The 26,225-nt window shown below is 36.3% G+C and overlaps 2 protein-coding genes across 3 annotated transcripts in view; one reads left to right on the top strand and one right to left on the bottom strand.

Moving 5' to 3' along the window:
* Window positions 1-1,404: 1,404 nt before the first annotated feature.
* On the bottom strand, window positions 1,405-14,194 carry kcnk3a (potassium channel, subfamily K, member 3a). 2 transcript variants are annotated; one of them, XM_042747329.1, is made up of 3 exons: window positions 13,741-14,194; window positions 11,678-12,064; window positions 1,405-3,961 (listed from the first exon to the last, which is right to left on the bottom strand). In XM_042747329.1, the coding sequence occupies exons 2-3, from the start codon at window positions 11,958-11,960 to the stop codon at window positions 3,072-3,074; spliced, it is 1,173 nt and encodes a 390-aa protein (XP_042603263.1). In that variant the 5' UTR covers window positions 11,961-12,064; window positions 13,741-14,194; the 3' UTR covers window positions 1,405-3,071. The 2 variants fall into 2 exon arrangements, with proteins under 2 accessions (XP_042603263.1, XP_018962838.1); XM_019107293.2 differs by lacking the exon at window positions 13,741-14,194 and having other exon boundaries at window positions 11,678-12,452.
* Window positions 14,195-14,407: 213 nt separating this feature from the next.
* enpp1 (ectonucleotide pyrophosphatase/phosphodiesterase 1) overlaps window positions 14,408-26,225 on the top strand; it is a 51,321-nt gene continuing 39,503 nt past the window's right edge. The window contains exons 1-5 of the mRNA XM_042747328.1: window positions 14,408-14,674; window positions 17,611-17,683; window positions 17,811-17,939; window positions 22,675-22,800; window positions 25,593-25,653. Of these exons, the coding sequence (XP_042603262.1) occupies window positions 14,546-14,674; window positions 17,611-17,683; window positions 17,811-17,939; window positions 22,675-22,800; window positions 25,593-25,653 (518 nt within the window). The 5' untranslated portion in view covers window positions 14,408-14,545. The remainder of the gene's footprint in view (window positions 14,675-17,610; window positions 17,684-17,810; window positions 17,940-22,674; window positions 22,801-25,592; window positions 25,654-26,225) is intronic.

Below are 26,225 nucleotides of genomic sequence, written 5' to 3' on the forward strand. Positions count from 1 at the left end.
GGCACCCAGCAAACAATATAAACATGACGTGACAAGCACCAAAATGATGGGTTACTAATATTGTAATATATAACTATGTGAAATTAAGACGTTAATACAATAAACATTTATACATGATCTCCTGACATATTGCTTAGATTAGATTTCCTATGTGATAAAAGCAGCAACAACAAGCACATTAAGTTAAGTTGAGAAATGACAGGCCCACGTGATCTATATGCACATTTTATTCCACTTTAGATTTCCAAATCTTGATTAGGACATGAGTTTAGATTAGAAAACAGTTGTGAGGATAGTTCAAGGCCATTAAAGGGAAAGCAGTCACTTTTGATTAGTTGCTCTAAAATTGCAAATCAAAATGTTATTGATGTTTCCATCTAAAGTAAAGTTTAACTAAATTAAATATCCAGTTTCAAAAAATTTGTGATGTTATATTTAGTATTTCGGATTTTAAAAATGCAGTTTTATGGGAGCCCATTTGTGCCCTTTAATATACGGCTTTATCAATTGTAAATATACAAAACTTGCCTTCAAACCTGATGCTAAAAAATATCAATTTTAGTCAACTTTCAAATATCAACAACTTCAGACCAAATGCAGTTATACAAGGTTACAAATTTTGTGTACTGACAAAAATATATACTGTATATATAATAAAGCACTATTGCTGTTCAATTACACTTTGCAATCCATTACTTCTGTAATGTGGTGTATTTCCAAGTAATGAGAACATATGCAGGATGGATTTTTGTCTATTGAAAATTTCTTGGATTATGAAGTTCTGTAACCAAATGGAGAATGTTTGAGATGTAGTGGCTGAAGGTCATGTTCAAACTTGACCCAAAATGAAAATTAGCTGAACATTTATTCACCCTCAGGCCATCCAATATGTAGATTATCACAAAATCATTACATCACTTGCTCACTACTGTATCTTCTGCAGTGAATGGGTGCCGTCAGAACAAGAGTCCAAATACCTGATAAAAACATCACAATAATCCTCAAGTAATCCACACCACTCCAGTCCATCAAATAATGTCTTGTTAATTGAAAAGCTGTGTCTTTAGGTAAAACAACAAACAAACAAAAAATCTATCAAGGTGCCAATAATGTATTTGTTTTTTTCACTTTAGATGACATTAATCGATGGACTGAAGTGGTGTGGATAACTTGTGGATTATTGTGATGTTTTTATCAGCTGTTTGGAGTCTAATTCTGACGGCACCCATTCACTCTAATGGTGAGCAAATGATGCAATTCTACATTTCTTTAAATCTGTTCAGAAACAAATTTATCTTGAATGGCCTCAGGGTAAGTACATTTTCAGCAAATTGTCTTTTGAACCATTAAGAGATTATTTGCTGTTATTGCTGTTTTATTTATTAATCATTAATTTTTTTTTTAATATTATTATTTTGGAAGCTTTTATTTATATACATTTTAATCAAAGATTACAAAAACAAACATTTTCTTCCTTTGGAATAACTTGATGAATTGTGCACTATAAGACCAGGAGTATATTTTAAGAAAGTAAATAGGGTCTCTTCGGATTTCATGTCGATCTTAAGAGATGATCTGTGCACTCATGGCTACAGCCCTGAAGCTAATATTTTTCATCTAAAGTGCAACTGCAAGTACAATATAATCCTATATAATTATATAATCATTCAGACAAAAATGGGAATGGATTAGAATAATAGTGGATATAAATACAGAAAAGGGGAACACATGGATAGATGAACAATACAACTCATTGTGAATGTGAGTTTGAGCGTTGAAGAAAACGAAAAGTGAACAGACCTTAGTCAGGTGAGACACCATCTGATTTTTTTTCATGGATGAAAACAAGGCTGTACAGGAATAAACTTATAGCCTTTACAACAGCACAAACTTTATAAAGGTCCTCGATATGTGGACCTTTTCACAACTTTTAAAACTGCTTTGTGTTTGAGTTTCTGTTTGCTGAAAGTTTTTTCCAAAAAGACTCTCTTTTCATTAGCAACCAATCGGCATGTTGTTCAACAGCACTACAATCCACTGACCACACTGTACTTCTATCCCTCACAGCCTTGTTGTCATAGATTGCTGAAGAGATGACATATTTTTGTAGGCCAAAACCTGTAAACAAAGACTTTAGCACCGGACATGACATGCAAGAAAAAATAAATAAATTGTGTGCACAATTTATTAATCGAGGGATACGAAATAGTAAATTGTGCACACGATTTAGCCTACTATTTTTTCCTGCATGCCATGGCTCCGTAATTTCGATTCAAACTTTCAAGGAATTTTTTTTTTTAAATAAAGAAATCGGACACTTATTGGTGGTGATGTTAAGTATTTAGTCCATTTGTTTAGCTTATGTTTAGCGTTTTACTTCTGGTGATGGTATTTAGGCCTCAAAATTCATAAAAGTTGTATAATTTGTGCAGATTATCATGATAAACAAAATGCTGAGGGAACCAGCTAAGCTTCGGGTTGGCCTACAAAAAATACCTCATCACTGCAGCACTCTATTTCTATCAGAAATTAAATGTGGCTCTTCCCTGACTAAGGTCTTTACTAATCATTAGCAAAGTACTCATAATATATATATATATATATATATATATATATATATATATATATATATACATATTTAATTTGTTTAATTACGATGATAAAGTATTCACTGTAGAAATGGTTGCATCACAAGAACTATCTATTCAAATCAAAACCAGAAGAGCCTGACACTCTGGGACTTGTTGGTTTTGAAAGACCTGCATTTGTTTCTATTTACCCTTGAGTTCAGTGAAGAGCTAACAGTTTGAGTTTTGTCTTTTCTCGAAATCCTCAAAGTGTACCTCAAATAATACAGGCTTTACCCTGTTTTTATTGCACGCTGCTACGTCTCCGGTCCTCAAGCAGCACCTGCTGACAGGCTGCCCTGCCCCGTCTATCACTACATTACATATATTCGACTGACAGAGGATCTGAGCAGCTTAGAAGCAGCGTTTTTTCAACCCCAAGTATAACAGTGGTTGGTTTCCGTAAGGCGAAAGAGATTCACATGCAATACGTCCTCCAGCCCTCTAGATGGAGCTGCGGCGTTTGGAGAGTCTTTGGTAATGTGCTGGGCTGAGCAGGCCCGTGTACACCAAACTGGTGGCCGAGTGCTCCTGCAAGGCACTGCACACGCAGCCGTTGGAGTGGAGGGCGTCGGAGGTCTCGCTGTGCTCCATGTAGGTGTCTGAAGTGGAAAGATCGTGGGAGATAATCATGGGAATCGAGTAGCGCATCTTCTCCTGGCTTTTGTACCAGAGACAAGAGCACATGGACTGGAAATGCAGCACTTCGGCGTAGACATTACACAACCCTTTCCCAGACCCTCCTCCGTGGCCCGCAGTGGATGAAGACGGCGGGTCGGACATGCAGTGGTTGGTTCCGGCTCCGCCGGTCTGCCTGTTTCGGGACAGCAACGTACGCTGTTCAGCATCGCGCCGTTCATCCTCGGCGTTCATGGTCATGAAACGCAGAACCACCAGGTTCAGGAAGGCGCCGATGACCGTAAGTCCCGTGAGGATGTACATGAAGCTAAACGCGACGTACTGGGGGTTGGTTTGTAATGCATTATCCTTCTGCAGGGCTACATAGTCCCCAAAACCAATGGTGGTGAGGGTTATGAAGCAGTAATAGTACGCGTGGAAGAAGCTCCAGTCCTCATAGCGGGAGAAAGCCGCTGCTCCCACGCATAAGGTGCTCATGCAGGATATTAAGCCAATGCACACCATGTTGGCCATCGAGACCTCAGTATTCCGAAGGCCAAGACACTTTTTGAGACGGTGCAACAGGTACTTGACGAAGGTGTTGATGCGTTCACCCAGACTCTGGAACATCACCAGGGTGAGAGGGATCCCCAGGAGGGCGTAGAACATGCAGAACACCTTCCCACCATCCGTGCTGGGGGCTGCATGACCATATCCTAGAAAATATAATGGACATAACTCGTTATTTTTAGGGTTGTCAATAATCAATCTCATAATCTGTAGAGATGCACTATTCAACCGGCATAATCGGCAACCGGCTGTTTTTTATATTCTGGAACTGTACACAAACTGCATTGCAGTGCATTGAAAGTGGACCAGACTGAGTACCAAAACATACTTGTAGCCAATCACCAGTAAGGGGCGTGTCCTCACATGATGGAGGATATGCCTGTGTTGTATACTATGTTTGTGAATTTTTGGGGCAGAGCAATCAAGATAGGGGTTTGATCCTTTGTTTTGGTGATTTCAAATATCAACAGCCTTTCTCAGAAATCACTTTAATGGCTGATTTTGGTCCCTTTCATTCTGTTGACTATAAGTAACTCTGCAACTACACACCAACTTACTCTGACTATTAGTAGAGTATTAGTTGATTGCTATGTTATAGTTAGGGTTAGGATTAGTAGAATAAGTTGAAATGTACTTGCAAAGTTAATTATTGAATGTCCTTTGGGGGAATTTATACAATACAGATTGTTTCAAAGCAGCTTCAGAAAAATAGAAAATAACACAAGTGTTAATGTTGCAGAATCCATCAATTATTAAAAACAACTTCAATTTTAGCTGTAAAGCAGCACTAACGAAGAACATAGTGCCATTATTTAGCTTAATTTAATATTGATTCAGTTCAGTAACAGTGTCAGTGTTGCAAAGTTCATCAAAAATTCAATGTTACTATAAAGCAGCTCTACAGATGACAACAGTGTCATAATTCAGCTCTAGTCAGTTCAATGTTAATTCAACTCAGTTCAGTAACACTGTCGAAGTTGTAAATTTCATTTTCATTTTTAAATTTCAGTTATAAAACAATTTCACTTCCACTGTAAAGCAGCTCTTCTGTAGAAGAAACAGAGGTTTCATTTTTAGTGGATTGTAGCCTTAAATTGAGTGTGTTGTTTATGAACACAATGGTGAACGCAAAGGATTAAAACTTTAATACACAAGCTTCACCATCCCATTTTCATAACAATGTGCATATTAAGGCTGCAAGTACAAATATTATACTTTAACTGAAGATGCACACCATGTGACACATAAATCAAACATGAATGGATGTTGATCTAGGAATGTGTTCCAAGAGTAAATCATGTTAGGCCTGAAATGTTTCTTTAAGGAAATACCAGAGTGACAAGCTCATTTAAAATATACAATAACTGTGACAAAATATGCTTAATCACTAATACAAGCAATAAAAGGTGCAATAGGAAAGAAAGGGAGGTTGTCCATATATATTATTAAACAGGCCTAATACTAAATATATTAGTAGTAAATATATTAGTAAAGATGTTTGTGTTTTTATTTGATGGACTGGAGTGGTGTGGATTACTTCTGGATTATTGTTACATTTTTATCAGCTGTTCGGACTCTCATTCTGACGGCACCCATTCACTTTAATGGTGAGCAAGTGATTTAATGCGAAATTTTTCCAAACCTGTTCAGATGAAGTCACAAACTCATCTACGATGACCTGAGGGTGAGTACGTTTTTGGCAAATCTTCATTTTTGTGTGATCCATTTCTTTAAAGGACGTGCGTGAACTTCTCCTTAGGAATCTAGGGTTCAAATTCAAAATCTTGTTTGCTAAAATATTAACGTTTGGGATGAAAGGGCACTGTAAGTACAAAAATATCCCTACTACCCCTGCACCTGTTCAAATTCTTTTCATTGAGATTCATCTTGCTTGATCATCTGTAATTGTATTTGCATTGCACTTTGATGGAGTCCAGTTGCTCTTATTATAGAAGCAGCATGAATTATTTCTTTGAAAGCATCTCAGTCGAGCCATCTGTATGTACAGGCTGCTGTTTAGAGCTCATTCTCATGTCTCTGCTTCTCTCCATCCATTCAGCTTTCATCTCCTAAAATAACTCTTTTTTTTTTTTTTGTGAATTAATATCATCAAATGTGCTGCAGTCACTGCCAATCCATTCAGTAGTTGAACACATAAAATAAAGGGGCTGGGGATTAAATACTTAGAGAAGGTGTGAGAGTGTTGGGGGAAGGGATAGTGTGGAATTAAGGATTAAAGATGTTTGCCATTGGTTATATTACGATATAAACCATATTAAGGGACAAGCATAAGGAGAGATAAATATAAGGGACAAAATGTAATATATATGTACCTAAGTGTGTGTGGTGTTTGCATGTGTTTGTTAAATGCAGATCAAAGGCTGATCTGGGATGCATCTACCTTTATTAGAATTACATCACTGTCAGCTCACCAGTCCTATGTCGAGAATTAATGAAATTATTAATAATCAGATTATCCTATGGCCTCATATCCTATTATATTTGTGTGTGTACACGTGCTGAGCCGTTATGTTTAGTAGGCTATATGTAACTAGCAGTGTTTTGGGTCAGATGTCCTGCTGCTGTCACTTTTAATCTTTCACATCTTCTTGAAAATCGAGATGGCTAACCAGTGCTGCAGAGTCGTGTGATTATAGAATGCTATTTGGTTTTTTCTTTTGTGTAAGACAGCATTTGGTTACTTGATAATAAATGTCAGATTCCCTTTTTTTGATATAGTATATTACTACATTTTCATTTTTAAAATAATTCTTATTATTTTTTAGATACATTTACATAAATACAGCATATCTCTTAAGCTAACCAAGGCTGTATTTTTTTTATAACAAAAACACAGCATTATTGTGAAATATTATTACAATTTAAAATACGTTTTCTACTTTAATATATTTTGTAATGTAATTTGTTCCTGTGATGCAAAGCTGAATTTTCAGCATCTTTACTCCCAGTTTTCAGTGATTACATGATCCTTCAGAAATCATTATAATGTGCTGATTTGCTAATCAAGAAACATATTATCCATGTTGAAAACAGTTTTTGCTGCTTAAAGTTTTTTTTTTTTTTTTTTTTTTTTTCAGGATTCTTTGATGAATTGAAAGTTCACAAGAATGCCATTTACTTGAGAAATTTGTTTATAGAAATTTGTAACAATGTAAAATTCTTCTGTCATCTTAAATCAGGTTAATGCTAAATAATTTTTCAAATATTATATATATAAATTCCACAAACAATTACAAAAAAATTGGCAGTGAAGAAGATAAACTAAAACTAAAATTTTATTTCTTATAAAACATACTCCAATAAACATTTATTTTTACAATGCTGAACAATTTATTTTTATAATGTATGCTTTATTTTATTCTGACTGAAACATGTTGACATTAATATAAAAAAGTAAACTGTTGTATCTTATTGACCCCTAAAGGGTGGATAGAAGTACCTTAAAGGTACATTTTAGTACCCAAAGTTTAGATATTAGGACCTTAATGATACTTATTTTGCTCCTCAGAGCTTCAAGTCGAATCAGGTTTATTTATATAGCACATTATACAAACCAGATTGTTTCAAAGCAGCTTTCCAGTGAGCTTTCCAGAGTGTAATATAACAGTATTTATGGTTATGGGGCAATGTAAGATCATAACTTTGTTTGGATGCAGAAATGGGTCTTTTATGATGACTGATGGTGACTGTCCTTTCTCCATGTGTCACACTGGATGAAAATGTATCCACAGTATACATCAGCATAATTGCACTGCAGAAAGTCATGCCAACAACAACCCAAGGCCATGTGCTTAACCAAATCTTTCTCAGATATCAAGTATCCCATTCAAACATGCAACAAGTCCCTTTTAAATTGCAATGGATATCAATTAGCAGTATTATTTATTTATTTATTAATAATTTATATATAGTAGTATGCAATATAATTAGTATAGATATATATGTAGCATTAATATTGTTTTTGTGTGTAGGCCTACAGTATTCAAATATTGTGCATTCTGTGTAGGAACATCTGTGGGACAACGGCATAATACAAACAATTTTGGATGAAAATATTGATGGATTTGACTTAGGTAAAACTAAATTAGTTGTAAAATAATTTATCTTGCCATTTAAACACCGGATTATGTGCATAATTTCAGGAATAATGATTTTTCTGTTAGTTTTAGGGCAGGATATGCAGTGCATTGCATGCTGTAATGTCTTTACAACTTCCTTTATAAGTGTATCTTTGCGCCATGGGTGTCATAAAATGGTCTATCCAGCTGGCTGGTGGACTGTAAATATGCTTTGGGTAAAAAAAGAAATAAATAATAAAAAAATCAAATGCTGCAAATATAATTCACCTTCATTGTCCTTGTGAAACATCAACTGGGACACTAGAGCTGTCAAGCTGATCAACAGATTCTCTATGTCAAAAGTTGTCCGAAATGTGTAAAGTGCAAAAAGCCACAGATTCCGACTGATGTATGACCTGCAGCTCTGCTGGCCAGGAGGCTATTTGTTTTTTCAGTTCACATTCTTTCCATTCAAAACAGTCCTTCCCCACAGAGGAGGGCAGGAGAGGTGCTCGTGTCCCGCTGTATTGTCGCCGGACCCTGGAACTGTATTGATCCCACATCTTTCACATCAACATTCTAAGCAGAAATCCAAAAAGGTCTAGGGAGCACATTATTCTAGTGTTAGAATATATTAGTTAAGTGTAAAACAGTATTTTGAAATCAATTAATCAGCTGCATATATCAAAATTGACTAGTTGGTGGGCTGCATTATAAAGCTCTGTATAATTAGGCTGAATCAATTGACTGAAAGAAGTTTGAATGCATACCAAGTCCTACAAAATGGGCTTATGATATGTCGGCTAAACTAATACTTTGTGTTACATATAATACAATACAATTTAATAACAGGATCATTGGAAAAACATGCCTCTACCTAAATTTTTCACAAAAAAAGAAGTACCTATACGTAATTCACTGCAGTTTCCAGATGAAATCAACACTAGCGGCAGTTTTTCTTTTATACAAATTATGATTACAGGGGCAGATTATTAATATATAAACTTATTTTCACATTGTACCTTGCACAATACTATGTTATGACCTCATAACACTTTTACCATAGTGATGATTTTTTTTTTTTTTTGTGATCAACTTTTTTTTTTTTTTGATTCAAAACAAAATCCATTCAAACAAACAAAACAGGGAAGGGGAGCAACAGATGATCAGTATCAATAATATCATCAATATTATTATATCAATAATAATAACAACGAAAATCTTCCTCCATTTCTATTTTAAGTTAGTTCCTAAATGTGGCAAATTTCCAAGTGTCATTGACTTTTTTCATAATATTCAAAAGAAGACAAGCTTTAAAAGCTTTCAAATCATCTTTTAAGCTATACAGATGAGTCACTTGCCATAAAATTTTCCCATCTTTAAATCAATCGATCTGGTCACCATGCTAACTAACGCTGCCTGGTGACAAGAAGGATGTAACCAAATTTCCGAGATAGTATTGACTGAACCCTCATCTGGATATTTAGGGAAACACATCTTCCTCAATATCTGTGCTGGTTACAGTCCTGTTTGGTAATACAGAACTGTGGGCTGATAATTACAGAAGGAACTTCCACTAGACTAATGGATCAGGTTAGCTTTGTGTACTAAGCTGATACCACAGACCGCAGATAGTAAACAGTTCCTCGTTTACAGAGTGTCCTGCATTGACAATAAGGTGCTGGCAGGCCGGTTGCTTAACTGATGATTAGATTACTCATGGCAAGTGTACACAGTAACCTGATCTATAGCAGACACATGAAACAGACCTGATCATGGATGTATCTGATAAGAGGAAGCACAGCACACATGACAATGGAAAAATTAATTAAGTTAAGTTTTTGTGAATCCTAAAGTGGGGTTGAGATTTTAATGTGATTCACAATCCATTACATAACAATCCAAATTGAATCTATAGAACCCTTGTGAAAAAGTATACTTAAATAAAAAAAGTGTACTTGTTATGAAAATAATACACTTTAATAGAATGGACTTAAGTGCAAACTTAACGTAATGTGTTCAGGAATCATAATTGCAATTTAATGCAAATGTATTCTAGTTTAAATTTATATTAATGCAGTTATTTTATCTTAAGAGTTCTTTTAACCCACTTAAATAGCATTTAAGTACATCTTTGCAATTTTCATAATCACGTCTGTTGTCTCTGATATGATTAAAGTTTATTACTGAATGTGCTGGCGAACAGTTTTAACAGTTAAAAATTGCAACCATGTACCTTAACATGTGCAAAATAAGTGTACTCCTAAAGCATAACAAAACATTAAAACTGTACAACAAATAAAACTGTTAATTTGACATTTTTACAAAGTGCACGTTTTAAAAGTGTAATTAAGTGTTTTAGGAAACATGAAAGTTTCTGGTAAAGCACTTAAGTGGCCTTTCATTTCGTTAATACTATATTAGCAAGTTTTTTTTTTTTAATGTACTTTTAAGATTTGAAGTAAGCAAGTACTCATTCAATACAGTAAGTTGCAAGGGGTATTGTTATTATTTAAAGACAAAGAAAATCTTATATTTAACGAAGACATTTTTATTTGAGTAAAGTTGAGAATGGTTTTAAGAGTTACAAATTCTGTATGTATTATATATAATACAAAATATGTATCATAAACATAAAAGGAAGTGCACATTGTAAGAGCTCTAACTGGTCCCTGTTCATTTACTTATAATTGCCCTTTAACCTTTTATTTTGTTCAACAGGCTATAAAATGCAAAAAATATAAAAAGTACAAAATTGAATGCAGTCTCTCAATTAATATAAGGCCATAATAAAAGCAACCCTAATGTTATACAAGAATAATAAATTAATGTTTAATGTCAACTCCATATATCCTATTGACGGACAGATGAAGGCTGGTCACTGAACATGGTCTGCTGGGCTTTGGATGAATTAAAAGACCTCGTACAACCTCGTTCTGTCAGCTAAGCATCTGTTTCTTCGAGAGCCGTCCAGTGTCACGCATGTAGTACACTGCCAAAGCAATGCCCACAGATGTCTCACCATCTCTAGGAAGTCTGACTTTTCCTAAAGGTTGTGTAAGTACACATAAGCTATCTGTGTCCCTGCTGGACAATCCAGTTTGAGCCGGTCACAGTGTTTTGGAGAAAGTACGATACAAGGACGTGTTCTGGCTGGTCTTTAAGATGCTTGTTTGCTTGACCAGCGACCTAAAATTCACTGCAGCCCATTAAGCTAGTATGAGCAGATTGTAGATGATTTATTGCTGGTCCACAATGTTCAACCAGCCTGGACCAACTAATGACCAGCTAATGTCTTGACCTGGCCAGTTAACTGGGCCACTCTAGACCAGCTAATGACCAATTTAGAGCAGTTTGACCCAGCTAATGACCAGCTAGAAATCAGGTAGCGTGTTACAAACACAGCTACCATCTTAAACTGGGTTTTCTACCAGGCTCGGTTATTGAAATGCTCCCAAAACGATTTACAAGGCTGTTACTCGTCGAAAAAGAATTTGAATTTAATTCAGCGTTCGAAATATGAAAATAGGCTGCGATGCATTTCATTACTATATAGGTACCCACATTAAAAGTCTAAAATTCGCCTCTACTTTACTGATAAATTGACATAAATACGCACACGCAGATTAGTGCAGCCTACAACATGGGCGACCAAGAACTCATTTATGATTTATTATAATCATATTTGGACAGGCATGTATGAGGAACTCGAACAAAACAACAGCAATCAAAAAGTTTTATGAAAACAAGTTGCCGGACACGAGATTTGAATGTCTGACATACCTATGGTGGTAATGACCGTGATGGCGAAGTAAAAGGAGCCAGCGAACCTCCACTGGACCCCAGCCTTGTGCGGCTTCAGCTGCAGCACGACCCGCTCCAGCTCGTCGAAATTCCCTTTGCTCAAGTTGTACTTGTCCATGAGCTCTCGCTTCCGATCGTCCAGGACCTTCTTTTGGGTGATCTCCATCTTGGACTCTAAAGCGTCAAAAACAGCCGCTCCGACGAGCAAATAAGTGAAAGTGCAGGTGATTAACACGAGGGTCCTGATGTTTTGTCTCTTCATGGTCAGAGCGAATGAAGCGAGCCGCAAACTTTGAGGACTGAGGTCTGGTTCATTGCGACGGGGCTCACTGAGCTGTTCCTTCAGCACCACGGGTGTACATGTTCCTGTCGAGTCAACACATCTCAGCCGTGTTTCATCTTCATAACCTCCCATTGGTACAAAACAGACTGCTCATTTACAGACAGATTTTAAAGGGGCCTCTGAAGATGGAGCTACAATAACACGCATGTTTTAAATAGGCTGGCTTCGGCAAACATCGGGAAAAGTGGGACAAACCAGATTAATCAAACGTAACGATGGCTCATAAATAAATTTGCATGACATCATCATAGCGGAGATGATCAAGCGTCAACAGCTGACTGACAAGTGCATTAAAAATCCCCCACCGCATGGAAACGTTTAAAGAATTGAATTCTTCGGTGACTGAATTTTCAAATACAAAAATAATTATTACTTCATCGCGAGATATTTCTAAGTACTAACATGTCAGATGAAGTGAAAGTTGGTTTAGTGAAGGTAAACAATGTTTTTGATTTGAATAAAAGCAGTTAATTTAGTTAAGTTACCATTTTAGGTTATTTTTCAGTGTAACTTTTAGGACTGCAAAACGATCAAACACAATTAAAATAGAAGTTTATGGTTATATTAGTGCTGTCAAACGATTAATCGTGAATAATCGCATCCAAAATAAAAGTTTTTGCTTACATAATATAGCCTGTGTGTGTGTGTGTGTGTGTGTACTGTGTATATTATGTAGGATATAGCCTAAATACACACATATATTTTTAAATATTTACATGTATGTTTATATTCATGTTATTTATATTATAAATATATTTAGGCCTAATATATAAACTTAACATATTTCTCTTAAATATATACGTGCATGTGTGTGCATTTATACACACACACACACACACACACACACACACACACACACACACACACACACACACACACACACACACACACACACACACACACACACATATTAGGTAAACGAAAACTTTTATTTTGAATGCGATGAATTGTTTGCCAGCAATAGTTTATATACTAACTGTGTGTGTTCTATGTTTATTTATTATGTATATATCAATACACACACATACATGTATATATTAAGGGAAAATATGTTAGATTTATATATAAAAAAATTATATTTATATGATATATAAATCATATAAATGTGTTAACATACACTATGCTCAAATGTCCATATCACATTATTAAATGAAATTTTGTAAAATCTACCAAAACTGTCCTACTTTTGCACACCTCACCCTATCATTAAAAAAATAATAATAATAATTCAATGCTTTACAAAAAAATCCATTGATGTTGATCAATAATTGAGCTTAATGTAATGACCTCTCTGTGTATTGTTCATTCTAATTAGATTCCCTCGGCTTCCTGAAGGATGAGTGAGACTAAATGAACTAGGAATGTGATACTGTCAGCTCAGACAATCAGCCTCCCTGGCTCTGCCCAGATTCAGACAGATATCACAGATATTTCACCATAAACAACTGCAAAATACAGCCATCTTCATCAGGATGAAAATACAGCTGATAACAGGTTAATATAACTAGTAAAAGGTAAAAAACAAACAAAAAAAACGTTTTATTCACAATTTTATGGTTTATGTTAATATGGCAATTCAAAAACCATTTCTTATAGTGAATATTATAGTGATATCATATATAACAATAACAGAAAGTTAAATGCAGGTTTTGATATTGATCTGATGGCTGAATGGATCAGCCGACTTCCACTCTCTTACCTTCAGATCGTGCTCATTAAATTGCTGAATATCAGATGAATGATGTAGTGTACATGCGTCGACTGGCCAGGAGAGGGCGTAGCTGTGCAATATATCCACAACTTGCAATAAAGCAGATACATATTGAGGTCATCATAACGAAATGCACCAGTTCATGTGGAATCTGACAGAATGCATTCAATAATAAATAAAGGCGTGAACCTTGATGTTGCAGCATATTACACGGTGGCTGCAAATTTCTGTAGGCCTAGTTGTTTTGCCATGCAAAATACAGCCAACACATTTCCAGGCTATTATCATTCACCTCAAGAGTGAATCTACCACACGTTAACGTGTAGCCTACTTCAACGTGCAGTATGATCTGTTTTACATATCCAAACAAATGTTTTCCTCCCCAAATCAGTTCAGAGCACGGTGACACGGTGACAAGGTGTTGTACACCTAAAGGTAGCCTACAGTTATTTTATTTTATTTTCCTGAAAAGTCCATAATGTGAGAAGAGCTTTTATAAATCAGTCAAAGACGTTTTTTCAAACACGGACACGTATGAAATAGCCTACATCATATATCGACAGCTTACAAAGGTAATTTCAGTGCAACCAGTCTTCGCCTCAGTCGACTGGCCTTTCTCGGGTCGAAATATAATTACACAGAAGCAGGGCATGTGCTCATGTTACCTTTGGATGACTAGTCTGCAGCTGGGCGGTCCTTTACTGCACGAGCTACAAAGTCACAAGAGAACAAAGTTTGAAATGAGTCCCTGCAAAACAAACCTGTGCACCGCACACTGAGCGAACGATCAATAATGGATTCAGCCAAGCGGGATGAACACATGAGCGAGCACGCCGCCAACCTACTGGGGACAGCACAGCGGTCCAAACGGACACAAAGCGCCACCAAAACAAAGTCAAGATACTTGAAAATCCTCTGTGCGGTAAGCGAAGACTCATGGGACACTATGGGGGAAATAACAGCAGGTTTCTGAAACTAGCTTAATCAAGCAACCCATGAGAGTGCTACTCATTTAACCTTTAATCTCAGTTGTTTGTGTAAGGATAAATAATTCATTTTGTTACTTGTATTAATTTCAAGTAAGTTGACATACAGTATATTTCCATATAGGCCAGTGTATAATACAGCATAGCATAGTGTATAGCCTGCACATGGATAATTAAGTTAGATTAAGGTTTAACTATTTAGATTACTTGAGGCTCAAGTGGCACTTCATCAAAACAAGGAAAAAGGCATGTTTTCTAAAATGTTTGTGTATACTTTCAGGAGAAATATATATGTGATCTTGGACCACAAAACCAATTTTTTGAATTTTTTTGGATCTAAGCACTGAATAAATAAGCTTTCCATTGATGTATGGCTTGTTAGGATATGACAATAATTGGCTGAGATGCAATTATTTGAAAATCTGGAATCTGAGGGTGCAAAAAAAAAAAAATCGAAATATTGGGAAAATCGCCTTTAAAATTGTCAAAATTAAGTCTTTAGCAATGCATATTAGTGTTTCAAAATTAAGTTTGGATATATTTACATATCAAATTTTTGACATAAAAGAAAAATCAATTATTTTAACCCATACTGTATTATTGGCTATTGCTACAAATATACCTGTGCGACTATTTTTTCCCCGTTTCTTTTTTTCTTTGTTTTTGTAAATTCTATCTAACCATTTCTGCTGTTAGAAGTAGGCTGTTTTAGCTGAGATTTAGCTCATACTTGCATCATTAATCATCAGGATTCCCACGACCAATGAAAACCTGGAAACAAATGTGATATGCAGGCCAGGAAAATCATGGAAACATCTTTAAAGGTCATGGCAGTTTGCATTGTAATCATGAACAATTGGAAAAATTAAGGAAATTAATTTATCAAACAATGCTGGAACAGAACAGAACGGCGGAAAGCAAAGCTGTAAAAACAAGCAACAACTGGCTGCACTGGAGCTTCTGGGGAAATGCTGGTCATTACTCCCAGAAGCCAGGAGACAGTGTCTCATTGTGTAATGTAGTGTTACAATGTCTCTTTGAATTGAGCTAGTCGACAACACTAATCCATTGTTTTGATATTTCATAAATTTAATCTTGATACCCACCATTGTTAATTTAGTTTTTAAATTTTTTCTTGAAAGGTCTTGTGAACCTGTGTGAGTTTCTTTTTTCTGCTGAGCACAAAATGTCAATAGGGACCCAATACTGTTTGGTTACCCACATTCTTCAAAATATCTACATTTGCGGTCCACAGCTTGAGTGTGAGTAACAGTGACAGAACTTTTATTTTTGGGTGAACTGTCACTTAAACCAAATAGGTGCAGTCACCAGCAGCTGATGGCTTGTCACTGCATTTCTGTATTAATCATTATTTAGAACAATCATCTAAGAGGAAAACTGTTTTCAAAATGCTAAAAAGAAAACACCTGATTTTGGTTTAGTATGACATTCTAAATTCAACAAAGCTGCATATTGTCTAATGTCTTCCCTAGCGTCTGATCTCATATTCAAGCAACCCTTTCTTTAAACTGAACAATTCACTTTAAAGCTTAGAGGGATTGAAAAGTGTATGTACCATTCCCGCTGCTTTAATAGTCAGTGTTTTTAAAGATACACCACCACTAAAAAGTTTTGTTTACTTATTTATAAAACCTTTATTCAGCCTGGACACATGAAATCGACCAAAAGTGACAGTAAAGACTTAGAATGTTACAGAAGATTTCTATTTCAAATGCTGTGCTGTTTTGATTTTGAAGTTTCTATTCTTCAAATGTCAATTTTAGAATGGTTTCTTAAGTATCATGTGACAGTATATTACATGCAAAACATGCAAAAAAATAAGAAATCAGGAAGAGGGCCAACACTTTTTCACACCACTGTGTATGTATATATATATATATGTACAGTGGTGTGAAAAAGTGTTGGCCCCCTTCCTGATTTCTTATTTTTTTGCATGTTTGTCACACTTTAATGTTCCAGATCATTAAACAAATTTAAATATGGTATCATGAAAGAACTTCAGAGCTGTTTTCATCTTTGACGGTTTTCATCTTTGAACTCTGCCATGCAGACCATTTTTGCCCAGTCTCTTTCTTATGGTGGAGTCATGAACACTGACCTTAACTGAGGCATGTGAGGCCTGCAGTTCTTTGGATATTGTTGTGGGGTCTTTTGTGACCTCTTGGATGAGTCATCGCTGTGATCTTGGGATAATTTTGGTCTGCCGGTCACTCCTGGGAAGGTTCTCCATCGTTCCATATTTTTGCCATTTGTGAATAGTGGCTCTCACTGTGGTTCGCTGGAGTCACAAAGCTTTAGAAACGGCTTTATAACCTTTTCCAGACTGATAGATCTCAGTTACTTTCTTTTTCATTTGTTTCTGAATTTCTTTGGATCTCAGCATGATGTCTAGCTTTTGAGGATCTTTTGGTCTACTTCACTTTGTCAGGCAGTAATCAGGCCTGGGTGTGGCTAGAGAAATTTAAACTGTATTTTAAACTGTAGTGCAAGGTTGCCAGGTTTTCACTAGAAAACCCTCCCAATCGCTACCCAAAACTAGCCCAATGGCGTTTCGAGGGGGTCCCCAGTTAAAAATTGCATTCCGGGGGGTAAAATACACATTTTGGCAGGGTACCCCTGCTAAAATTCGCATTCCAGGGGATAAATATCATGTTATTGGAGTTACTTCAACCCGCGGACGTGAAAAACAAACCACTGCAACAGTGTTCAAGTAGCCCAATTCTGCGGGAAAACCGCGGACTTGGCAACACTGCTGTAGTGTACAGTGTATGTCCACAGAAACTGAACTTTTGACCTTTATGTTTTTGCCACCTTGTTTATTTATTTATTTTTTCTTTCTCTCTCTCTATAGGTCCTTCTGCTTGGCTTGCTGACTTTAATTCTCACAGTCATATTTATACTCAAACTACGTTGCAGTGATAAAGGTATCTATGTTTTTCTACTTTTTTTAAAGCTCACCTTTTATAATCTTTCTTATATAATGGTGCATATATTGTGTCGTTATATCCACATATCATTCTGATTACATGCTCTTTATTTTGTGTTTTCTAGTTACTGATAGCTGTAGAAACCGCTGCTTGTCCAAAAGTCGGGATTCTAGCGCGGTGTGCCACTGTGATGCTGCGTGTGTGAATGAAGGCACCTGCTGTCTGGACTATGAGGAAGTGTGTGTGGAACCAAGTAAGTGTCATTTCATGCATCCTGTGTAACCAATTCTGTTGCGATTTAATGTTAAGTCTGTGGTTTCAAAACTGCATACAGTACATCACTTTTGACGTCAATGTGCTACTGAATGCTGATTAAGCAGAAGAAAAATAAGAAAAAGTCATGTACTGTATTCATGCTCATGTCTTTCAAAGTCCACATGATTTTCTTTCTTCCTTGGATGCTTCAGTAACTTAAAGTGAATAGTGACCATGTGAAATTTTAGTCTTTTCCTCACTTGGCTTCAGAAGACTTTAAATATAGTCAAGTATATAGTCAGTTTTTTGGCAACCTATCTACACTTAGTCATTCTGCTAAACTTCCCCTTTTGTGTTCCCCGAAAGAAAGAAACTCACAGCTCATGTCTTTTCAAACCCGTCAGACCTTCGTTCATCTTCAGAACACATATTAAGATATTTCTGCTGAAATCTGAATGAGAGCTTTCTGACCCTGCATAGACAGCAACACAACTAACACTTTTAAGGCCCAGTTGGGTAGTAAGGACATCATTAAAATAGTCCATGTGACATTAGTGGTTCAATTGTAATTTTATGAAGCTACAAGAATACTTTTTGTGCGCAAAGAAAACAAAAATAACAACTTTATCTCTTCTGTGTCAGTTTTCACCACATGTTCACGGGAGTATCATGACAATAAGGGTATTTTTTGTGCGTTAAGAATACGTTTTCAATTAAAAAATCTGTTATCGAAAAGACTCAAGAGGATTCAAGTGAGAGAACATGGACAAGACAGTTGGTCCGTGTACGTTTTGATCATTTCATTTCCTATTTAGAATTCAATAACGAGAAATGGCAAAAATGGCTCGTTTATTCGTTTTTCTGTTTAGTTTAGTTTATTTGTCGTTTGGGGTTTACAAATCGGTTCGATGGCTTCAATATTTCATTCGCACTTGTGGGCGGCGCTGAAACGCTGCTTTCATCTGATTGGTCGAATCGCTCCGCCTTCAGTTCGGTCTTTTCATTCTTTCAGGCAGAATAAGAGTCAGTGCGAGTGCGACACTGAAATGTCTGAAACTATCGCTCACTGTTAATTAGCATAATATTTGAGTCAGATGTAGCTGGGCACATAATTCGTGCTGATGCTGCGACCTGCAAGTGACCCCTTTAAATTATTTCTATCTTATAGTATTGTATGAATATTGTCCCACTGATAAATACAGTGCAAATAGTTCTGTCTCCTTGGATAAAAGTGAAGTGTGTAAATAAAAATTAATAATTAATTGAACAGATCCATGATAATATGTCTGTAACATTTACCACTCTCGTCTTTTAAGTCAAAAGGTACTAGGTGTGTGTGACAATAATAATTAATTTTTGAAAATTAATATAGTTAAATTTATGAAATTAGTAATATTAGTTTTATTACATACTAAACTGAATTATGTTTCTCTTCTTAGTCTTCTTTGTTGGGCTTGAGAAAGCAAACACATATATTTGAAGATTATTATTATTTATTATGAGAGTAATTGACACAGACTAGAACTTTAATGTTTCACCAAATTCAGCTCAGATCTTCAGACTCATCTGACTTGCGGTGCTATATAACTGGCCAGACTTACCTTCCCAAAAAAGATCCTAGTGACTTTTGTTATCTAAGCAATGAAGGCCTTAACACTTAATGTCCACTAGAGGGGGCGACAGGATTTCTGTTTACATCAGTTTAAATGAGCAAATAAATACATGAATTTCATGTGTACTGCCATGAATATGCCATATCTGTGTACAAGAATAAACTTCACACTTTAAGCTGTACAACTACTTTAAAACTTCCCATTCTGGCTTTTTCAACCTACCTCCAAATTTATTTTAAGATATTGTTTATTCACACTGGTTTATGCATTTAATGTTTGTCCATCTGGAACTTTTATTTTTCATGAGCTGTATATTTTAAGATGTACTAGGTGTTGATAAATCACATGCAAAGAATGTAAAGAGCTAATGTCAGGACTCTCAGTCCTGCTCCTGGAGGGCCAGTGTCCTGCAAAGTTCAGCTACCCCGAATAAACACACCTAAGCTAAGCAAGGTCTTCAGGATCAGTAGCAATGTCCAAGCAAGTGTGCTGGAACTGAACTCTGCAGAACATGGTTCTCCCGGTTCAGGACTGGGTTTTAAATCTATAAATTAATTGGTACAGTTGGGGTCTGCATGCAGAGGTGTACGTCAGTTAGTACAATGGAAAATGTAATCTATAAAGACAAAATCTTCAGATCTGCATTTAGGGCACTGCCTTGAGGTCTCCATCCATTGGTCAAAACAGACCTGGCACCCCACCACACTCCTGCTAGCTGTCAACATTAACTGCGGCTGGTGCCAAATAAAAATTATTATGTATTATGTAACAGCAAGTCAAATGTAGAATAGAGGGCCACAGAATTGCACTGAATGTAGCATTGAATAGACTGAACATGAGCAATACCCACTGTTACTGTTTCAGGACCATATTTGTTCCTCCTAGTTTACTGTGTTTTGGTTAGGATATTTAAAGATGCAGGTTTTTTTTGTGAGTGGGTACCTCTGCAGATAAGACACATGAATGTTTCCTTTAAGATGGTCACTAGGTTTGCCCTATGTGCTGATTCCTGTGTGTTGGAATTAATCTCCTGAATCTGTCTGGAAACATTTTCCAAGCCATGAGGGGCCTCCAACAGACGTTCTGAAGTAAGGAGGGATAAGTGAAAATTATAAATTATTTATGTGGTAATTTTATATATATATATATATATATATATATATATATATATATAGTCACAGTGATGCTGATCCCTCTGTTTTTCATAACCTCAAATTACAAATCGAGGATCTGTTGGAGGCAGAGGTAAAAAAAAAAATGAGGTTATGTTTGGAGGATTTGTAAGAGGAAGAGGTTAAAATAGGAGGAACAAATATGGTCCTGAAACAGTAACATGGGTATTGCTCATGTTCAGTCTATTCAATGCTACATTCAGTGCAAGTGTGTGGCCCTCTAGTCTACATTTGACTTGCTGTTACATAATACATAATAATTTTTATTTGGCACCAGCTGCAGTAGTTAATGTTGTTTTATATTATACAGCTATCATTGAGCTAAGGTTTATTAATTTTTATTTCCACTTTACTTTTATAGAAGGAGATAGAATTATTTGCACTGTATTTATCAGTGGGACAATATTCATACAATACTATAAGCTAGAAATAATTTAAAGGGGTCACTTGCAGGTCGCGCTAAGCAGCACGAATTATGTGTCCAGCAACATCTGACTCAAATATTATGCTAATTAACAGTGAGTGGTGGTTTCAGACATTTCAGTGTCGCACTCGCACTGACTCTTATTCTGCCTGAAAGAATGAAAAGGACCGAACTGAAGGCGGAGCGATTCGACCAATCAGATGAAAGCAGCGTTTCAGCGCCGCCCACAAGTGCGAATGAAATATTGAAGCCATAAACCGATTTGTAAACCCCAAACGACAAATAAACTAAACTAAACAGAAAAACGAATTAAACGAGCCATTTTTCCATTTCTCGTTATTGAATTCTAAATAGGAAATGAAATGATCAAAACGTACACGGACCAACTGTCTTGTCATTGTTATTTAACGAGCCATTTTTCCATTTCTCGTTATTTAATTCATGTTATCTCACTTGAATCCTCTTGAGTTTTTCGTTTTCTTTTTTTTTTAATTTTCATCTGATGTTCAATTTAGATAATGTCCTTACTACCTTTCTGGGCCTTGAACATGTCAGTTGCATTGTTGTCTTTGGAGGGTCAGAAAGCTCTCGGATCATCAAAAATCACTTAATTTTCCCCCCCAAAGATCAACAAAGGTCTTACAGGTTTGGAACGACATGAGGCTGAGTAATTACTGGCAGAATTTAGATTTCTATGTAAACTATCCCTTTAATATTAGGTGTGAACTCTCCTTTGGGTCATGGTAATGTCATGCTGTTTTGTGTTTCGTTAGCCTGGCAAACCAGCTGTCTTTGGGAATGTGTCTGGGATAGAAAAAGAAAAGGAAAATGGAGTTATATTCATAGTATGTGTACAGACACTGACCAGGGGTGTAACAGCCCAAAAAAGGCCTGCAAACATTGGAAACAAGAATGTCTGTTTAAAGCATTGACACCCACCTGTTGAAATCCCCTCAGTGAAGTGTTAGAGCTGGGTTTAAAGTCCCTCCCTGTAGTTTTTTTTCCCTGATGTTTTGAATCAGCTCCATTTTCCAACACAGTAGCCGAATGTTCCACCCTGTGGCGCCTGCCCTGTGCACTGCATGTGTGGGATGGTTGGAAATTGCTTTGGTGAACTGCATGTAAAGGATCAGTGACTTTGGACTGCTGAGACAGACTCTTTTCCTGTCTCACCGTCTCCACCTGTCTCATTTTTTTTAACATGTAAAATACTTTAAAAAAACGTAACTGCCGGTAATACAGCTGTAGCTGCTTGTATAATACACACAAAACCCACAGACCTACATTCAGAATGTGTTTTGTTGCTTTATCTAACATCTTTGTCCTAGAATGTGGATATGTGTCAAGATGAGCGCTTCTACTGCCTGAAAACACACATGCACATAATCTTTATCTTTTTGTCTTGTACAGCTCTGAAGTTCTTTCATGATACCAAAATTTCAGCTGTTTACAGTATATCAACAATCTTGATCCTCTCACGTCATCTCTGTCCTGCTGTTTATCACGTCACTCGCTGTGTTCCAGGTCAGCACTGGACGTGTTCTAAATTCCGCTGCAGTGAGGAGCGTTTGCTGAACAGCCTCTGCTCCTGTTCTGAAGACTGTGTGAAAGTGGGTGACTGCTGCTCAAACTACAAGAGCACATGTAAAGGTACAAGACATGCTTTGCTCTGCATTCCATTCTCGTCAAGTAGCTACACAACATGCTAGTTGGCATTTATGTTGTATAAATGTAAATAAAGACATTTTGGGTTGATACAATCTCTTAGTGGTTGTATAAATCCCTCAAGCCGATTAGGTTTTCGTTTTAGCTTTGAACAGATATGTATCTGTTTCACTGAAAGGCTCATAAGCGTCTGTGAAGTTGTGATGGATCTGAAAGATTAGTCTTTGAAGTTATTTGGGCCTGGACTTCATCTCTTCTCAGCAGGACAGAGAGCAGTGAAGCTTCTCTACTTGGTGTTTTCATAGCTGGTTGTTTTCATTTTTTATTTTCACAAATGTTCTTCTGATTATTTCAGGTCACTTTTCGGTTGTGTATGGACAGAATAATGTCCAAATAGTTATACAGGATCACTATTGTTTTATACATGTTTACTCCAATAAATAGATTTATTTTTGAAATTCAGTTTTTAAAGTCTTGCACTAAAAGCATTGCAATTATTTATTGTGCTGTAAAAAAGATACAGTTGTCACAATATACAGTATATATAGTAAGTAAGGAACCTGCCATTAAATAAACATATTTTGAAGACAGTCATTATGAAATTACATATAAAGATGTACTTAAAGGAATAGTTCACCCAAAAATGAAAATTCTGTCATCTATAGAAGTCAATGGCTACCAAAAGCTGTTTGGTTACCAGCATTCTTCAAAACATCTTCTTTTATGTTCATCAGAATAAAAAAAATAAAAAAAATCATACAGGTTTGGAACAACTTGAGGATGAGTAATGATCACTGAATTTTCATTTTTGGGTGAACTATGCCTTTAAGATCTACTCAAGTGGGTCAACAACAACAACAAAACACATAAATTGCATAGTATTTTACATAGTATATTTTACATTTCATATTATATAAACCAACTTAAAAATGCTACTATGGAAAATAAGCATTTGTAAAATTGTACTCTTGACTTAAAACCTTCGGTTAATGAAATACAGCTCTTGTGACAACTTTATGTGTGACAACTAGCTCTGATTTCCACATTTTCTAAGCAGGATATTTGTGTGAGAGCAAAAAAAAAAAAAAAAAAAAAGATTTGGCTGTAGTTGAAAGCACTGCATCTGCTCTTCGAATCCTCTGGAAACACAAATTGTTCACATATGATGTGAGTTAAACACAACAGGGATTTAAGATTCCACATGTTGCCTGTTAACTCATAATTCCGCTAGCTGTCTTCCTTCAGTGACTATTATGTACACAATCATAGCCATGTTTGTTCCTGTCATCGCATTAGCGGCTGACAGCTAATTATTATCACTTGAAAAAAAAGCAGCCTGGACTGTGTCAGTTGTTTGTATCATTAGAAGACTGATGTAGTTTGTGTATTTTTTTCCCAGTATTTTGCCTTTATTCCAGATTGATTACGTTGAATGCATGTGTGGTGTTAAGGCCCCGATATACTTCAAACGAAGCTCGTTTTCATTCTTTGTTTAGGGGCAAAAAGAAGTTAGAAAAGGCTGAGTGATGGTATACTGTTTCCGAACTTTCCAACACCACTGCGCTGCTGGAGGCGGGGTGTAGATTAATGTAAACGTGTATTGCAATGCTCGCGCGTATCCCCTAAACAAACAACGATGAAATGATGAAGTGTAGGCAATCTAGGTGTGAGACGGGCACCAATGGTCAGAATATTATAGACAAAAGAATATTGATTAGCAGCAGTTCAGAGTCAAGTATCAAGTTTGCAATACAAAAGAACCATAATCAGTCCTTTATGGGAAGTGTGAATGGCTCATAGTCTGAAAACTTTAGCATGATGTGGAAAAAAAATATTGGAGTCAGTTTGTTACTTTATTTTATAAGTGTTCATTTATTTTATTAAACTGGATATACTGTTACACCTTTTTATATTTTATGTGGTGTCATGATTTACTTTTGATAAAAGTAAAGGTTTATTATTGTATGTTCGTTTGGCATTTTCTTTATTGTATACCCTTTAAATTTGCTTATTGAAAGAACAACAGCAGCAGCAGTATGGTGTAACATTTATTTGAAACACATGTATTTGGTACTTGCTACCTTATATCTTTACTCTTTCCTTTCATTCTTTTCATGGCTTTGGAAAACTTGTCTCGGATATTTCTCTGCTTCGCTTTTTGCGTAACTCTGGGTTGACAAAAAGGTTTGTTGCAATTTCTTTCCAGGAATTAAATGCTTTCTCTGAATCTTTAAAGTCTCTCCGTGAGCGATCGTACAAGTGCGGATATATCTGTGGCAGCTCAGCTATTCGACACTCCAGTGTATTCAGGAGATGTTGTTCTATGCCCGGACTTCTGTAGAATGTGAAACGAACCTGGGAGAAAAATCGCACATCAAAGAAAGTTGGAGTTTCAGAGCACACCCCCCGATTGCATAACTGCCACGGACCAATTGAAGCTCATATGTGTTTAGGAGCCAAAACTAACTCCCCCAGAAAGTTTGCTTTGGTTAGCTGTTTCAAACTGCCGAAACAAACTCAAAACGAACTTTGTTTTGGCCTGATTTTGTTCGAAATGACATCATTTCAGTACTTTCTTCGATTTCGTTTGAAGTATATCGGGCCTTTATTGTCTTATCAAGGCCAACATGTTCACCCTCTCCTGCGTTTGAAAACTGAACTGTTCCTAATCACCCTTTCATTTCTCTTTCTCACTTTTAACTCAATGGAAACTTACACCAGGCCAGAGTTTCAAGTTACTATTAATACTTCTTTTCTCTTCTGTCTTTTCTTCACAGGTGAAAAACCTTGGCTGGAAGAGGACTGTGAAGACATCAGGACTCCTCAGTGTCCTGTTGGGTAACAGACTTATGTTTATAAATGAGATGGCTCTGTATCAAGATCTCAGTCAGGTTAATATCATTAACTCAAAGCTTAGAAATTAGCATCTCCATATACAGAGTTCTGGCATGAAACTCTAGATGGTGCAGTCTGATAGGTCTAACTCAATCTGACCTAGTGACATCATTATCACATGGCACAGCTGATTGGTTCTCTCTTGAATCAGTAGCCAATGAGCTTGCTGCTCAACATTCAGATATAAGACTTAGTGCTTGCCGTAGCAGTTGAAGCTTGCTTCAGAAACCCTTCACCTTCCCCAGCTCCACCTGTATAGATCTGCTACGAGGTGATTCATGTATGCTATATTTCATGCATGTTATATTTGCAGCAGCAATATTTCTTACATGCTCACAGCAGCATGTTGTGGATGTATTGCAGCAGCAGTGTAGCAGAACTATTCCGCCAAGACCAAATACATTAACATTGTCATATACATTACCATGTCAGTCCCTCCAAAAGTTATCATGACAGAACTATAGTTAATGAGGCTTTATAGGCACATTGTGTGTGTGTGTGTGTGTGTGTTGACA

This window comes from Cyprinus carpio, chromosome B20 (assembly GCF_018340385.1).
Source record: "Cyprinus carpio isolate SPL01 chromosome B20, ASM1834038v1, whole genome shotgun sequence".
Taxonomy (NCBI): Eukaryota; Metazoa; Chordata; class Actinopteri; order Cypriniformes; family Cyprinidae; genus Cyprinus; species Cyprinus carpio.

Coding starts and splice junctions, on each gene's coding strand:
- kcnk3a (XM_019107293.2), bottom strand. CDS start 12,113: ATGGGAGGTTATGAAGATGAAACACGGCTGAGATGTGTTGACTCGACA. Junction 3,962..11,677: donor CACGGTCATTACCACCATAG/GTATGTCAGACA, acceptor TATATTTTCTAG/GATATGGTCATGCAGCCCCC.